The following is a 16,496-nucleotide window of genomic DNA, read 5'->3' as shown; positions in this document are numbered from 1 at the left end:
CCAGCGGCTCTTACGGCACAGGACCGGTGAGCTCAGCACCAGCCTGGACACGCTAGCACGGACAGCCTGGCATCGCGGACAGGAGCGAGAGGGGGTCAGGAAAATGCATGTGTGCTTTATTCATGGATATGTTTGAATATTGACATGTACAGAAGAGATAAGTACAGGTTATACCCCAGTAGCATAGGCAGATATCGACCATCCTCCCCCATGTGCACGCGTGCACACACGCAGACTTTAGCATCACCCTGCCACCCAAGGGGTTATTGCTCCAGCACCCGCTCCCTGCCACGGTGCCTCCCTCCCTGCTCACGCTCTTGCTTTGACGACGATGTGGTATTTGTACGTCCACAATATTTCACGGGCTCTCAGGACTACCAAACCACTGGGAACGGTGCCAAGCAGCCAAAAAATTAGAGTTCGGTGGCTACAGAAAGTTGGGCTGGTTCTTTTTTTTTGGTTTTTTTTTTTCCTTTTTTTTCCCATGACTCTTCTTTGTGCTTATGAAAGTCCCCAGGTATGGAGTAATTCCTAAAAATTGTCTCCCTTTCTCTCTCTTGGCTCGCTCAGTCCTTCACCTTTACAAGCAGCTGCTATGACTTTGGTGGTTAGTCAAGAGGCTTAAAAATGAAGATCCGTGGTTCACCTCACACAGTTCAACAGAGATGAAATTTCATGAAAAAAAATAAATTACTGACTTTTAACAAGGGAAAAGAAATGGCCCGTGCATGCATGCTGTTGGGGTGGGGTGGGGGGGAGGAACATAATTGGGTTTCCTGCCTCCAAAAGGACTGCTCAAAAGCCACCCTTTTTTTGCAAAGTTTGATTCATGAACAGGCTTGGAGGAAGAATTGACATTAAATATTGGCAAAAAGGGTGAAATGATCAAGAAAAAATCATACGGGTTTTTGGATGATTTTTTTTTTTAATTCTGTGCAATACGACTGCCCATCCCACCCGCCTGGCCCTTCCCTGCTGGGCAAGAGGCTTATTGCTCTGTGTCTTCCTCACTTCATTTTGAAGCATCCAGACCGCAGGGAACCCCTGGGAGAGCAGAACCTGGCCTGGGACAGTGCTCGAAGGATGCTGTTTCCAAACTCACAGCACAGGATCAAGACTGAGGACAGGGAGGGCATTTTCAGACCTGCAACCTCAAACCTCAACTCCACAGATGCTTTTGAGGTCCCTCAGTCAAGGGCATGAGGAGGAAGCCCCTCTGGCAGGCGCCCGTTTACACTAACTCACTGCAATGTTTTCAGGGATCCCAGCAGATCATTGCCATGTTTTTGACCTTCTCATGCAATGCCTCTGTGATATGACCCATGGTAGTTGGCTGTCACCTTCCGTAGCCTCAGGGCACTTTTAGCTGTTGGTCTGCCATCCTCCCAAAACTGAAGACTTGAGAAGACATCACAATGGGAATTGAGGGTCTTGTTGGCCTGTGATGCTTAGGGACAACTAACATCCTAAGGAGTCTTTAAAGCACTGTATAAACCCAATGGAGATGATGATGTCTCTCATTGGAATTGTTAGAAACCATTTAAGATAAATTTTTCCAGCAAGTATGAACAGACCATTGGTCCTGCTGTGGGACATGTTAATGGACTAGGTAACCTCTGGAGGTCTCCTCCATCTCTGGTAGTCTATGAGTAGGATCCTCCACACCTCCACATCTGACCACCTAGAAAAAGTCTATCATCTCTGCTGTCTGTCAGTCAGAGAAGGAAACATCAAAAAGTGGCATTTCAACACCACCACCAGTGAGTTATAAGACACACAGGAGTGGAGCCATGAGAGGCTGCAGGAGCAGGTACTCCTGGAAAGCAGCTGCCACTTTCAAGCCCATCCTAGGCAGAGGCTTAGCCTGTGCAAGATTAAAGGCTGGTGGAGACCTGGCTTGCTGGGGCCAGATGTGTAGAAGAACAGAGCGTGACTACAGGACTTGAAAGCAGCAGCAGAAGGCAATTCACAGCATGACCTCATGACGTTGAGGTAATTCCTTGCCTTTGAAGGGCTGAGCGTCAGGGTTTAATCCCTTTTTCACCTGTGGCTCAAGGACACAAGTTTTGCAGAGTAGTTGTGTCACTTGGAGCACAGATGGCTCCACAGTCTCTCAGAGGTCACCGATGTCCTGCATAATGGGGAGATGTTCACAGCATCTCAGTGCGCGGCTACGACACTTTGAATGGAGGTGAGGGACTTTCCTGCCTGTAGCACTACCTCCCTGCCTGCTTTTCTGATCTGGGTGAGCCTCCTGGCAGTGAAGATTTTACATGCGAGTTTCGGTTCGGAGTGTGACCTGGCCCCTTGAACACAAGACTCTGGTCTTGGCATGGTCCTTTGCACGGCCCTGGATTAGGACAACCAGGTGCTGCAGTCCCAAGGATCTCGAGGAGCAGAACTTTGGATAGGATGCAGCCAGGAGGATTTCTGAGCATGTCTTACACATCCACAGGTGTACATTTGAAAAACAGAGTGGTTTCATATTGGACCAAAACCCAAGAAAGTTGCTGCAGTTTCTCAGCAAATTTAAGCAAAAAAAGCAACGGAAGGTGTTCTGCAGGGAATGTGAATGCAAAGCACTGGAGTTTGCTGTGTCAGCTGCTGCCAAGCCTTTCTACGCATCCAAATGCTAAAGAACTAACAATGTTCCTCGAAGGAGCACACACCAAGGAATAAATGGGCTGCTACAAAGCACAGGCCTAAATACTGAGGGAGAATCTGGAGGTATTCCTGTGCCTAAGCTTTTATCCTGGGAAACCTTCTCCCCCTTCCTTACCATCTTCTTTCTTGGCTTCATCTAACAAGGTGTTCAGCCCCCCCCCCCAAGAAGGCGCTGGGAGTCCTCAGCTCACCTCCTCAAGGGAAGACCCCTGAATGCCCAGGTAGCCGAAGGTCATACACCTGCCTGCCTGTGCCCCAAGAGACCAGACATTTGTCCTCACCCTCCAGCTGGGCTCTGGCTGCAGCTCAGTCGAGTGGGTCACTTCACCTGCCTTTGCTTAAGCCACCCCTCAGCTGAGTAATTAGACCTTGGCAGGAGGCAACATCTTTCACATCCTAACCCAGACACAAGCAATTGCCTCCACCAGCTCTTCAAGGAGGGGAACCTTAGCAATCCACTCCCTACCTATGACATAATTCATGACTTGGCCTTTCCAAAAATTGGCTGGATATTTATGTTCCCAGGGTGGTATCTAGCAAACCTTTTCTATCCTATCTCTTCTTTGCATAACTAATGAACCCCCCCTGACTGAAGACCCTCTCCTTCTCTGTGAGACCAGCAGATGCACAGGTAGCACGTGGGAATAGGTTGCATTGGGCTGGCATCGAGTCCTGCCTGTGGGCTCACATGTTCATCCCACAGGGAAAAAGGTTAGCTCGGAGTGGTACAACATTGGCCTCTGGTTGTTTGGACGCAACAAAAAAAAAAAATATACCTACTCCAAACACTTTACAGGGCCAGTGAATAGAGATTATAGGGTTGGGACACGAAGCCAGCTGTAAACAAATCACAACAGACGTGTTTCTTCCCAAACACCATCAATGCATGACACATGTTTCTCTAAAAAGGAGGGCCCAAGGGGTAGGTGACAGCTTCAAGATGCACGCTGGTTGCACACTGGCCAGAGTTTCAAATGGGTGGATAATCCCTGCGAGCCAGTTCGTAGTGCGGTTACTTGGTCAACCTTAGAGGTGCTTCAGGATCCTCTCCAGTGAACAAAACTGACCACCTTCTCACCGGTGCTCTGGTTTCTTCAGTGAACCAGGTGGGCTGCCCTTTGGGTCCTCAGCAACCCTGGAGACAGCCTGAACTCCACATCGTTTGACATGTCTAGTCAAGAGCCCCCCCCAACGTGAGTCAGGGCTTCAGGAAACTTCCTGACAGCTCATCCATCAAAAGTCTTTCCCCTCTTGGCTGGGGCAGGCAAAAGCATTTCCTTTGCAGCTCTCATTTCTTGGCTTGACTCTCTCCTTCACCTTTTCCAAGGGAATTGTCCATGTCTCCAACCCCATCTGCAGAGAGCTGGAGAGACAACAGCCAAGCTGTGGGGTGGAAAGGTGGCCAGGACCAAGAATGAGCTGTTTGTCGACAATGTTGATTGATTGTATAAAATCAAATAAATTGGCAGACAGATGAGGAGGAGGAAGGATGCCCACACGCTCACCTCTCCTTCCCATCCCCTCCCTCCTCCCCCCATCCCCCCGAAAAAGTTACTTGTCTGGTTGTTTTGTAAAGAAACCAACACAAAGACAGTCTCTGCCTGGTGTGTGCCCATCCAGCTTCACATCACGGAGAGGCTCAGCACAGCAAGAGCAAGGAGAAACCACATCTGCAGTGGAGAGGCTGCCCAGCGGGAAGGAGCTGCCGGGCTGGAGGTCCCTGATGACAGACGAGTTGAGCCCCGCAGAAGTCTCTCCTCTCCAGCCACCTGCAAGAGAAAGGAGGCAGCACGGGGTGAGTGGTGTGGTTGTTCCCCACCTTGGTTCCTCTGAGGATTTAGGGCTTGGGGATAATATGTGTGTGCATGTGCAGAGAGATCCAGGGCCAGTCTCACCACTCCAGCTCTAGTCTGGAGGTCAGCACGGCTCTGTTGGAGATGGTGGTGAAGGTGATGGTAGCGCTGTGGCATATAGCAGGATCACCTCATGGGCACAGCACTGGGCATGCAGCCCACTGGTTTGGACACTGGTTGGAGGGGTCTTTGTGTGAGGTGGGTGCCTGGATAGCCCCTCCAGTCATTGGAGACCCACGCAGCCCATGGAGCCAGGGCTGGCCAGTGGCTTGACCCAGTAACCTCTTCAGGTGGAGGTGTCCCTTGGGTATTGAAGACATCTCCATGGGGCTGACAGACATTTCACCAAACAGCAGATAGGATCCAGGTGGATTACTCCAAAATACAGCACATGTGTTTATGCAACTGAGTCCCACCCTGGGTGCCTACATCCAGCAGACAAACGGCACCCTTCTCCTTTTACAGCACATTGACATCAGTGGCCGAAAATTTGTTTTACTAGAGACTTGTATTTGCATTAGTTGATAACTGAGATAATTTAGAGCCAAGGCTCTGCACTGCAATGAAGATGGGAAGCAGATGGACTAATCGGTCCATCGTAGCTTTCCTTCTCAGGTCCAGGGGCACCAACCTCATTAAACATTGAGCAGGGTCAGGGTTTGGAGTTGAGTCCAAAATCAAGACCCAACTCCCTGGTCTCTCTTGCGATGTCAGCAGGGACCGTGCTCCAGTAGCACTCACACCTCAGCAGACAGATGTGTTGCTGTCATGTGGAGGTTGGCGATGTGGTAGGGCCATCCCTTACTGCAGTTCCTTTCTCCAGCTTCCCACTGGCTGGTGGCAGCAGCAGTTGGCTATCTGGGCTGGACTCTCAGTGATGAGGGAGACTCACAGCTTCTCCGTCACTTCCAGGAGAAAGTTCTCAGTGCAAGGTCTGGATCTCAGGCCACTGCTTGGATTGCGCTAAGGTCTGGGGAGCACCAGCTAGAAGCAAATCCTCCAAATCTCCTGGGTAAAAAGTTTATGGACTGATGAAAGTGTGTCTGTGCTGTGCATGGCCACCAATGCCCTGAAAAGCAGCGAGGGAAGCTGAAGCCACATTTCTGCACCTCCCAGCCCACTTGTCTATGAAAACAGAGTGCAGGGAGGTGAATCGGGTGTTTTCCCAGCAAAAGAAACAAGGAAGAGGCTTAAAAAAAAACCCCGTGTGTGGAAGCTCTCTGAAAGTATCAGCTAGCCCAGCGCAAAGCCCACGCTCAGTCCTTGGAGTCTAGTTAACTGACAGCTTCTCTTACCTGAACGTTCAGCAAATCAGGGTCACTGTTAATTATTCAACAGTAAAATAACTCAATCTGAAAATTACTCTGGTGGGTGGCAAATCAAGGTCATTGCTTTTTATTTAAAATAAAATATTTAATGCCTACCACTGCCATCAACAGTAAATCAATCTATTTGTTTTAAAATAATTTAAATTTGATATTACTTTGATACTAACATGACTAGAACCTTTCAGATGAAATTTTCCAATGCTTAGCAAACCTTAGTCAGTTAAGCCTCAATGTTATGACCTCCAGGATCCTCACCTAACCAGGGAGGGAGCTGTGTCCCAGGCAGCTGAAACGCTTGTCTGAAACTGTGCAGCTGCCCTGCAGGAGGGTGAGGAGCCAAACCAGTGGTCCTGGCTCCCCTTCTACACTCCTGAAAAGCCCATGGATGCTCCGAGTACTTCTAAAAAAAACCCCCCATATCTCTCCGTAGCATCCATGAAAGAAAAGAGATGGTGACCAACAGGCAGGAAAGCAGAGTCAGGGATAGGAGCATGTAGCCCTGTACTTGATGTTGGGGAAGAATACATCAGGGCATGAACAAGAGGGTGAATCAGGGACTCCAGGAGGTGGAGGGGAGGTTGGATGTCTGCATGTAGCTGAAATAACACAGGTAGAAGAGGGACCTGAGGTGAGGAGGGCTGGAGAGCATGGAGGAGGAGTTATAGACACAGCCAAGCATCTCTTAAGGCCAGGTCAGCCCTCTCCTACCTTGGTGGGCTGCAGATGCTCGAAGATGTTCTCTCTGAGGGTTGCCACGGCTCTGTTGGCATTTTGCTCCTGCTTGTACATCTGTGTGGTGGGGGGGATAGATGGGGCCACAGCTGCATTCAGGTAGGTCCCATTGCCAAAGGCCAGAATGGCATTTTCTTTGTGTGGGAAAGAGATGGAGAAAAGCGTTGTCAGGTCAATGCTTCTGAGGGAAAGCACACGCATCCCTCCTCCAGCCTTCTTTGCACCACCCAAATGCATGCCCGAGGGTCTTCAGAGTTCCGTTGCTGAAAGCACAGGAATCTGGACACCCACAGACTCTTGAGGACCAGGGCATCTTCATACCCTCATTCACAAGAATCGCTTGCAGGCGATGCTGCCAGAGCAGCAACGTGCTGGGTGATACTTACGGAGACAGATATTGTCGGTGAAGAGATGCAGAAAGCTCTCACACTCTTCCTGCCGGTTGCCGCTGGCGTTGCACGTGCACCAGGGAGCTATGTTGGAAGTTGAGTTGTCAATGTAGTTGGGTGTGATGGGGCTGCCTGCCAGGAAGGATGGAGAAATGTTACCGCAAGGCTGGTACTTCAAGAAGGGTCAATGATTTCGCTCCTTGCTGCTTTCTTGGGTTGCTCTGCTCACAGCCTCGGCTGAGCCGCGCCGTGATGGCAGCACGAGAAAACCCTCCAAGTGCTGGTGTCACAGGTCTGTTTTGCTCCCGGGGAGGAGAAGAGAGGCAGTTACAACCCTTTTGTTCACCCCACCACCCAGAAAGCCCTCAGTCAATTAAAACGTGCTGTCAGTCAAAGGAATGGGCAGCTCCTGGGAGCTCTGGTCCCCTAATAACATTCAAAAACTGTATGGGAATGTGCTTAAACACTTCCACGCTCTCATTGAAAAAGCCAAACTCAATCTCCAGAATGCTCAGAGGCAACAAGGAAGGATTAAACCAGAATGAAATCTTGACCCAAAAAGCTGTCAATCTATCCCATCCGTCAGGATGGACCAAGTCCAATGGCCATTGGCACTTCCCTTTGGACTCTGTCTGTGCTTGTGCTAACAGCTGCCAGCTGGGTCTCTGCAGCATGTGAAAACCCAGTCTGACATCCTCTGAAGTCAGCAAGATGGCAGTGGATGGTGATTTTCAGTGGCATCACTGGTGATGGCGTCAGGGAACCCCTGACAGAGCAGAAGCCCTGGGACACCACATCCATTTCCATCTGAAAGAGAAGCTGGGATCTTGCAGCAGTCCATGCTGCGTGGCTTTTCTCCCTCCGCTGCAGCTATCCTACCCCATGCTCATGGCTTAGGGTCCTTCTTCAGTCACTGCAGGGAGAAAACCCATCGTCTCCCTGAGATCCATCTCAGCTCTCCACCTTACTGTCCTCGTAGCTTTGAGCTTGCCAGAGTAAGAAGATGTTTCCCACCCAGAGGAGATATTTCCCACCCAGGGAGTGGGAGAGAGACCACCCGAAGGACACAGCCCCTTACCTATGATCCCTGTATACGCCAGCAGACAGGCAGCATAGCTGTCCCTCCGGCAGCCGCTCGCAGCCTGCAGGGATGGCTGGCAATTAAACTGGAACTCTGCGTAGCGTGACCTGACGGAGTGAGAGCGCAAAGCGGGACATATTAGCACGGATATTCGGGGCAAAAAGGGACATAATAGCACACTGGTGGTGTTTACAGGAAGGGACATATGTGCAAAATCCTTTGCTGCTCTAAGTGTTGCTAAACCAGTTTGAACGAATGTAGTTTTATACTCTCGTGTCCCCCGCAAAAAAAGCAGAAGTGGGGTTTTATCCCTCCAAGAGGAGACATGAATAGATGCTGTGGGTAACGTTTTACAGGTTTCCTCTGGGACTGCAAGAAAGGTCCAGTCTTGGGAGGAATGTTTGTTTTCTGATGTGTGAGGCTGGTTTTCAAGCAAAGAGCTGTTTCAGACAGTGAGGGAATTCATTCTCTGTTGCCATTATGTGACTCTTGGGTAATAACTTCTCCTAGAGACCTAAGCCTTCATTTTGGGGCTGATTTGCTGGAAGAGAGAAACACTCTGCTCCAGTTTCTCTCCCTACAAAGATTATGCTCTAAATGTAGCCGAGGTCATGTTCAAATTAAGGGAAATGCCCAAAGGCTCAGATATGAAGTGCTCTACTCATCATCAGGGCTGCTGCCACATGCTCTGCTGCACGCACCCATTCTCAGGAGAAGGTTGGAGTCTCTGGAGGCTGTGGAGCAGGAGGTGTATGACATACAGCTCTGACCACAGACCCTTGTGTCTCGATTTTCACAGTGTCTAGGTCAAAGCACCAAACCACTTAGCACAAAGCAGCTTTGAGTCACACACTGGGCTTGTTGGGACTGTGTGGGCCATGCTGGGAAGTTGGTGCATCATTCAGACAGATTGCTGGATTGCTCTTTGCATGCAGCTCCCCTGCTAGCTTGGTTGGATAAACTCTGTAAATCATACTGCCAACCAGATATTTGCCACCTAATTCTTTAGAGATGAGTCAGTTGTTGGCCCATAGGCATTAGTGGTGTGTGGACATTGTAGGATATCTAAGACATCCACATGGGGCTTTCAGGTAGGACATAGGACCTACTGGAGATTCAGATCCATCTAAACAGGCATCCCGTGGCCAGGTAAGAAGGCATCTCACATGGCATTTGAGATGTTTGGGAAACTCAAGCAAGCGCTAGCACTGCTGACACTTGAAGGCAAGGCCCTTTAGATGACAACCTGCAGTGTCTGAACTGTGAACTGGGTACCTCAAATGTTTGCTCTGCCTGGGCAATCTCAGAAAAACTGAGCAGGTTGCTCCTCGCAGACAGCCTCTCTCTTCCAGACATTTAGTCAGTGCTCCTGGTCAATGATGTCAGCACTCCGACATGCATTTTCCTGCCCACTTCTCTCCTCCTTCCCAGTCTTCTCTTTTTATTTCTCTTCTTTGTTCCCATGTTTGCCTCATACCAACCCCTTTCTCTGGTGCCATGGCCAGGAAAACTCTTCTTGCCCAAATTTTTGCTGAATTAGGGAGGTACTGTTTGCAGGTTTTGCATCATTCATGTTAGTAGAGCCCACCCCTCCAAGACAGAAAATTCAAGGGGTTACAGCTGTGAAGAAGCTGCAGGGGAACTAAGCAGTGAAGGTAGGGTTAGCCCTGGAGTATTTTATTCTATTTATTTAAAATGCCATAATTTGTTCCTGGCTTTCTTTGTGGTTTCTGCAGTGCTAGCTTTGACCAGGTCACATGTCAACCCCTTGCTCCTGCTGTGTCTCTAGAGGGTGTTTTATATTATATATTCAGAGACCAAGGAACCAGATAATTAACAGCTGTGCTGCTTGCAGGATACCATTTCCAGCCTCCTGGGAAGCAACACTCTCCCCTTTGAACCTCTTCTTCCCCACTGGGCCCACTTGTCTTGTTAGGGAGAGGGCAGAACCCATCTGTTTCGGATTCCCTGGGTAGCCAGGAAAAATCTGAGCAAGAGCTGGTGTGGCTCAGGGGCTCTGCATCTTTCAGAGTCAGCTTTGGATGTATAGCTCAGTTGTTCTCCTTCATCCACACTTCTGGGGTGCAGAGGGGTGAGGGTAGTAGTACCAGTCCATCCTTCCAAGAGGATGCTGCTGCTCTCACCTCCCTTTGTGAAAAGACATCATTTTTTATTGTAATTTAATTATGACGTGCTGGTAGGGGATAGCTGCTGGAAGTTCAGCTCAGGAAGTCCCAAAGCCCACAATAATGAGAGACTGGGACAATACAGGGAGATGTGTCCTACACTTGCTCTTGCGCTCTTCTCCAGGAGTCTGCTCATGGCCACAGCTGCACATAGGACACTGGGCTGGGACCACCAGGTTTGGTGCAATACGGCTGCTGTTATGGTCTTACATCTCTTACTGACAGATGGGCTCCACTCCTGAGAGCTGTATGTGGATTAACTTTCTGCAATATCAAAGATTTTTTGAGAAATAGAGGGGTGAAAATAGTACAGCTGAGGGAAAAACTCTTAAGGGGTGTGCCTGTGAGTGTGCACATTGGGATGGGTCTCTGCAGTGTGCATGCATGGGGCTCAAATGGAAACAGAGGAGCAAACCACCCTGGCCACATACTACATGGTGGATCTGGAGTGAGAAATGTGACTCTGAGACTCTTATTCCAATCACTAGAACATCCAGCCTTGCAGCAGAAGGGTATATTTTTTAATATATAAGATTAATTTTTATAATTAAAAAAGCAAAAGAAGCCATGGTTTTAAGGTATCTACAAGCGCCTCTGACTGTTAGGATAGCTTGGGTAGGAGACAGATTGGTGGAAGTGGCTGCAAGCACCCCACATCACATCCCTGCCTAGCTTGCACCTTCCTGGAACTAGTTCCATAGCAGTTCTTCCTTTAAGACCAAAGCCAAAACCTCATAGAAAAGTTCTAAAAAAGCTCCAGCACAAACTTCTCAAATCTGTCTGTTAAAGCCTTCTGTATAGAGTATGAGACAAGGACATGGGTCAGAAAATGGCCTATGTCAGTGGGTTCTGGTGGGATGGGTGCCTCCAGACAGGATCCTTCAGGTGGGTGCATTGGCTCTGGTCACTGGGCTATCACTGGTGGATGAACCCCAGGCTTGTCCAAGGGACAGGTCTCCATGTCGGCCACCCCGGTGTGCGAACGTTACCTGCAGACGTAGTTCTCCCGGCAGGAGTCCAGAGGCGCCAGGCAATTGGGCTTCTCCTTGGACTCATAGGAGCAGGCAGGAACGATGGTCTGCCGCCGGCGTTCGGCACAGGCCGTGTCATCGCAAGGGCAGAAGAGCAGCTCATGGGTGTACTCCGGCGGCACGCGGTCGAAGAACTTGCGCAGAGCCTTGTGGCACTTGGAGCGGTTGCAGGTGTCAGCCCGGGCCAGGCGACGGATGCAGAAGGAGACGTACTCTGTCCGCAGCCGCTGGCACATCTCATCCACGTTGCAGGCTTTGGCGGCATCCAGGCACCGGTTGACCTGGGTCACCTCGTTTTCAGACCCTGCGAGGTGGTGGGAGATTGTGATGGGGTTTTGCACTGACCTTCCCACCAGCAGCACCAACCTATGCTGAGATCTTCCCCATCCTGCTCCCATCCATGGCCACCTCAGTGAGGCCACCACCCACTCTAGGAAGGCAGTGGCCAGGATGAAGTCCACATTTGCTCTCTGTGTCCCAGCAGAGCCAAATCCCCTTTCCCTACTCACCTTTCCCAAGAGGTGCCATGGCCACACAACAAACCTCACAGCCCACAGCCTGCTCCACCAAGCTCCTGCCTTTTATGAAATGGAGCTTTGCTCTACCCTGGGCATCTCATAACACTTTACCAACATGAATTAACCAACCTGAGGCCTGGGAAGACAGATGTCATCAGAAAGGGCATCTATGTATGGCAATGACTGGATTCACCAGTGTAAAGGGATCTCTTCTAATGAACTTTCTTCTTCAAAAAAGTTGCTCAAGAACAAACACTGTCAGTGGCCATGCCAGGTCTCCTGATACATGGGTGGTCTGCACTAATCCTTGTACCCCAGACTCTCTACCCTGTGCAATGAGTTTTCTCAGGCCTCCAGAGGGTCAAGTTGGGCTTTGGCAGCAGCTGTGCTATGTTCACCCCAGGACCTGCCCAACTAAGTGAGAGCTGTTCAGTTCTCAAAGCACCACAGCTCTGGCTTCCCCCCATCCAGACCAGTTCTGCCCAGTATGCCCATCTTCTAAGCAGTGACACTGCCTCTATGGGATGGGGATCAGAGCTACAATCCAATCTGATGCCCTGGGACCTTAATGCTGCCTGTATGTGAGCACATGCGGGTCTCTACTCTTTTTGCAAGGTCACCCCTTTGCCGGCTTTGGTGAAATCACTCTGCATTTCCACCCTCTTAAACAAGAGAGGAACAGAAGTCCTGGATTAGCAGTTTGGGTGGGAGAGCAGAGGTGTGCTGTGGGGATGCAGGGAAGCTGGAGGAAAACTCGCAACGGGGGAACAATCAGGAAAATAAAGCAAAAACTCTGGTGATGGGTGGGAAACACGCTGCTTTCGGTAGGCAAATAGGGGTGTCATGAGTTTATATGCAATGACCTCCTCTGCAAATACGAGAATAGGTAAGAATGCAAAATATTTGTATAACACTGATTTTAGGGCTCCTTCAAAAATGGTTGAGGCTCTTTTTACAGAGGGGGGAAATGCTACAGAGTCCCTGGTAGGAGTCGGTTGAGACATTAGGCTCTGTCTGATCGGAGAGATAAGATGAGGGTCCTCCAAGCGTGAGAGAGAAAATGAATTTGAAGCCATTTTTCACCTCTCTGAATTAAGCCCATGACCTGAAGCACAGTAGAAGGACTTTTTCCCCAGCAGAGGAGGATTTTTCATAGAGGAAAAATCCCCAGAATGATAAATTTCCAATGCAGAGTCAAGCCCTATCTTTGGCCAGGAGTTAAAACCAGCCAGTCACTGCTGACAACTGTGAAAACATTGACAGTCTCTCTGAGTGCTTCAAAACTGCCTGCCCTCCTTCATTTTCACTGACGCTATCAGATTCTCCTTCTCCGAGCATTTATTTTTCCCTTCCCGTTGTCCTAACTGCTCGTGGTGAGCTGGAAGTCAAATTCCAAATTTTGCAGTTATTTTATGACGGGTGAAACCGATGCTCGGTGTGTTCCTACCACGTAGGTATTTCCCTTTAAAAATGCCCAGAGATTAATACTGTTAGAGCATTGGTTTACGCTGGGGAGCTGTCAGCAAACTTGTAGGAAACAGTTACTTGGAAGGGTTTCATTACCCATTCAGTTAATGAATCACAGGGAACACGCTAGCTTTTCTCCTCTTCCCACGCAACGACAGAGGATGTGCTTTTTTAAATCACCACTACAATTAGAGTGGAGGGATGTAATTCCATTTGTACATTTTTAATAGCGGCCATATATTGTTTATGAAAAATTGGGTTTAAAATATCTGTTGCTCTGACTTGGCATAGGGTCATGGGGATGTCTTATGTTTCAGCAAGTTATTGGGAATATTTTTTTTGGTAGGAAAGAGGGTTCTTTGGCAATGCTGACTGTATAATCTTGGGCACTGGACAAGCACAGGACGGCAGGTCATGAGATGTGTTATAGAAGTTGTTGATGAGTTTAAACAGGGAAAATAAGGTCAAACCAAGAAACATCACGTCCCTAGATGGTTGCTGAGTTCTTTGGTACATATCCCTGGTCCTCCAGGCCCATTTGCTTTGCTGCCCAACCGGTTTCAGTCCTCTTTAAAAACCTGAGAATGTTTTGTCAGGCATAAAAATCCCCATCCCTGGGTTTCGCTGTGCTCTGAAGAGCCCTGTAGGACTGCCAGTGAAAGGAAAAACTCGAGTAAAGAAGGCCATGACCTGGCAAACAGCTTTGTGCATGCTTCACTTTCCATGCTCAAATCAGCCAAGTCAACAAGAAGATGTGAGGTCAGGGAGCACCCTGCCCTTCCCCTCGCTGCTCAGATTGTCAGGGGCTGATGGGTTAATTTGCTCCTGGACATTTTCACCTAACAAGTGCCTTGCTATCTCGGGGACTGCAGACATCCATTGGCTGCAGGGACGGTCTGCTCCTTACTTGCTTGGGTGAACTCCAGCTGTGGATCCCACCCCAGAGTCAGGTGCACGTTTGGGAAGAGCTGCAACAGGATTGCTGTTTTGGGACATCTGCCAGAGACACATGAGGAACACATCACCTGCTCCCAAACAGGTAGTTTGGTAACAGAATTCACCATCGTTAAAGCTTCCCCGCGGCTGTGGTGCATAAGCAGAGCTGAACGCTGGTTGTGGTGGCAGCTGTGATGTTGGTGATGGATGGCTAAATAGCTACCGTGCTGACCTTTTAACTGCTGAGCTGGGGAGTCATGCCCTCAAGGAGGTTAAAAGGTGTCGGGCAGCTCTGCTCACATTATTAACCGGATTACGCGATGCAGAGCAAAACATGGATCTGAGTCCTGAGGTTGCCCTCAGGGCATGGGGTTAAAGGCTGTGGCTGGCATCAAACAGTAGGTTGGGTTATTGACCTTTTTGCCTGCAGAGTTTGGCCCTGTGACTGACATGGACGTACATTTTCATACCTAATGATACCCAGGCAGCCCCTACTTGGCAGGGTATCTGCACGGCACAGGTCATCTACCTGCTATGAAGAATCAGCCCAGCTGTGATGGCTCATTGGAAGAAGCCTTCCTACCATGTCCCTCAGTCCCAGCCCTTCACAGTATGGACATGAAAAAGCCAAAGAATGAAAATCACAAGTGCTTCTTCCTAGGGCATGTTCTTCTACCAACAGTTTAGCACAGGAATCATAAGCAGCTCCTTGAAAAAATGATTGCAAGATCTCAGCAATGCTTTGTGAAGAGACTACAAGAGACCACAAAGGACTGCCTTGTCCATGGCGCTTGATCCCACAGCCAGTTCCCCCGTTTGAACAAGTCAGTGTAAGAGCATCTTCCCACCCACCTACCTGCGGTGATGGATGCCAGCCGGACGTAATCAAAGCCTCTGATGAATGGCTCGTAAGGGGAACTCTCCAGTACATTCATGCCTAGGTTGAAAAGAGAAATTAGTGAGAAGGCAACTGAGGCTCCTGAGGGATGTCCAAGACGTACGAGAGTCAACAGATGCAGTGCAGCTTTGCTTGGTTGGTCCAAGTGGACACATGCTCTAAAGGCTGTAAGTAAATGGATACTCAGAGTCACAGGAACTGATGTATGGCCATATCCTTAGAGAAGGAAATGGGATGTAACTGGCTTTTAAAAATATATCACAGTTTTGGAGTAGGACAGCTTCTCAGGGAACTGTTGAGTTGCAACCCTCCATAGCTCAAGTTTTGGGCCCCTTTACAGGGATTGCCACTGAGGACACCAGACTGTAACACAGACTTTTGTTCATGGGCAGAGTTCAAACCACTCGCTCCCTACATATATGGGGTTTCCATCACCATTCTTGCTGTTTCCTGTATGTCCCTCCCTGGGTCAATGGTCCTCACCTGATTCCAGGACACAGCCAGGGCTGTGCACAGGGCTGTGTGTGTGGCAACACACACGCCTTCGTAGTTATTAACACATCTCCCCTTCTCCTTGCCAACAGTCCTTTCTTACTTGGCATAGAGCTAATGACCCACAGCTCCTTCAGAAACTTCCCCTCTTCATTTTTAAGTTGCTGGGAAGTTAATTTTATTCCATCGGTGCTTCCCTTTCATCCGCTCAATGGTCTGTAATGCCCCGTCATGCTGATGGATACCACAGAATATTATTGAAGCAAACAGCTCAGTGTATTTTTTTTTTTATTAGACATTTAGATGGATATGGACAGCAGCAGCAGAAGTACTGACTGGGATAAAAGGACTGTCAAACCTCATGCTCCGGGCATATGCTGATCACCAGCTGCGGTCAGGAAGAAATGGCTCCCAGGGTACACAGCCCTGTGCAATTACCACAGGTGCATTACAAGGCAGCTTTACACCTTCATTGAAATATCTTGCATCGTTACTGACTAGAGAGGGGCCCATTTGTATGTTCAGCATAGCAGTTTTATGTCCTGATGATATAGCACCTTATCAGAGAATTGTTATCGGGTTGTCATCGTGTTATTGTGTCTCCAAATGGGAAGGCGGCTAAACACAGGCGCACTCAAGAGAAGCTGAGTAAATAGTATGCTTTGTAAATTCCCTGAGCACACACTTCCACAATTGATTTTATAAGAGGGCTTCTAGGAAGATTTTTACAGCCTCTTGGGTATGTATGACTGAGAGACAAAGCCCTACACGGAGCATGTGGACTGGCTTCCTTTCTCAGTCAATTAAACACGTGTAAGGACTCTGAAGCATATGACTATTATGAAATATATTGCCCCAGAGAAATTAAGGCAAGGAAATCAAAGGTTTGGGAGTGTGAATCTGCATTGCAAATGAACTCAG

At 49.0% G+C, this 16,496-nt stretch overlaps 1 protein-coding gene across 1 annotated transcript in view; it reads right to left on the bottom strand.

Annotated features, from left to right (window-relative positions):
- Positions 1 to 104: 104 nt before the first annotated feature.
- GFRA4 (GDNF family receptor alpha 4) overlaps positions 105 to 16,496 on the bottom strand; it is a 76,813-nt gene continuing 60,421 nt past the window's right edge. Inside the window, exons 3-8 of the mRNA XM_054825447.1 lie at positions 15,042 to 15,122; positions 11,223 to 11,568; positions 8,045 to 8,154; positions 6,964 to 7,098; positions 6,554 to 6,711; positions 105 to 4,433 (exon numbers count right to left, since the gene is read on the bottom strand). Coding sequence (XP_054681422.1) covers positions 4,287 to 4,433; positions 6,554 to 6,711; positions 6,964 to 7,098; positions 8,045 to 8,154; positions 11,223 to 11,568; positions 15,042 to 15,122 — 977 coding nt within the window. The 3' untranslated portion in view covers positions 105 to 4,286. The remainder of the gene's footprint in view (positions 4,434 to 6,553; positions 6,712 to 6,963; positions 7,099 to 8,044; positions 8,155 to 11,222; positions 11,569 to 15,041; positions 15,123 to 16,496) is intronic.

The sequence above is a fragment of the Grus americana genome, chromosome 4, assembly GCF_028858705.1.
Source record: "Grus americana isolate bGruAme1 chromosome 4, bGruAme1.mat, whole genome shotgun sequence".
Classification (NCBI taxonomy): domain Eukaryota; kingdom Metazoa; phylum Chordata; class Aves; order Gruiformes; family Gruidae; genus Grus; species Grus americana.
This window is presented reverse-complemented; position numbering and strand designations above follow the sequence as displayed.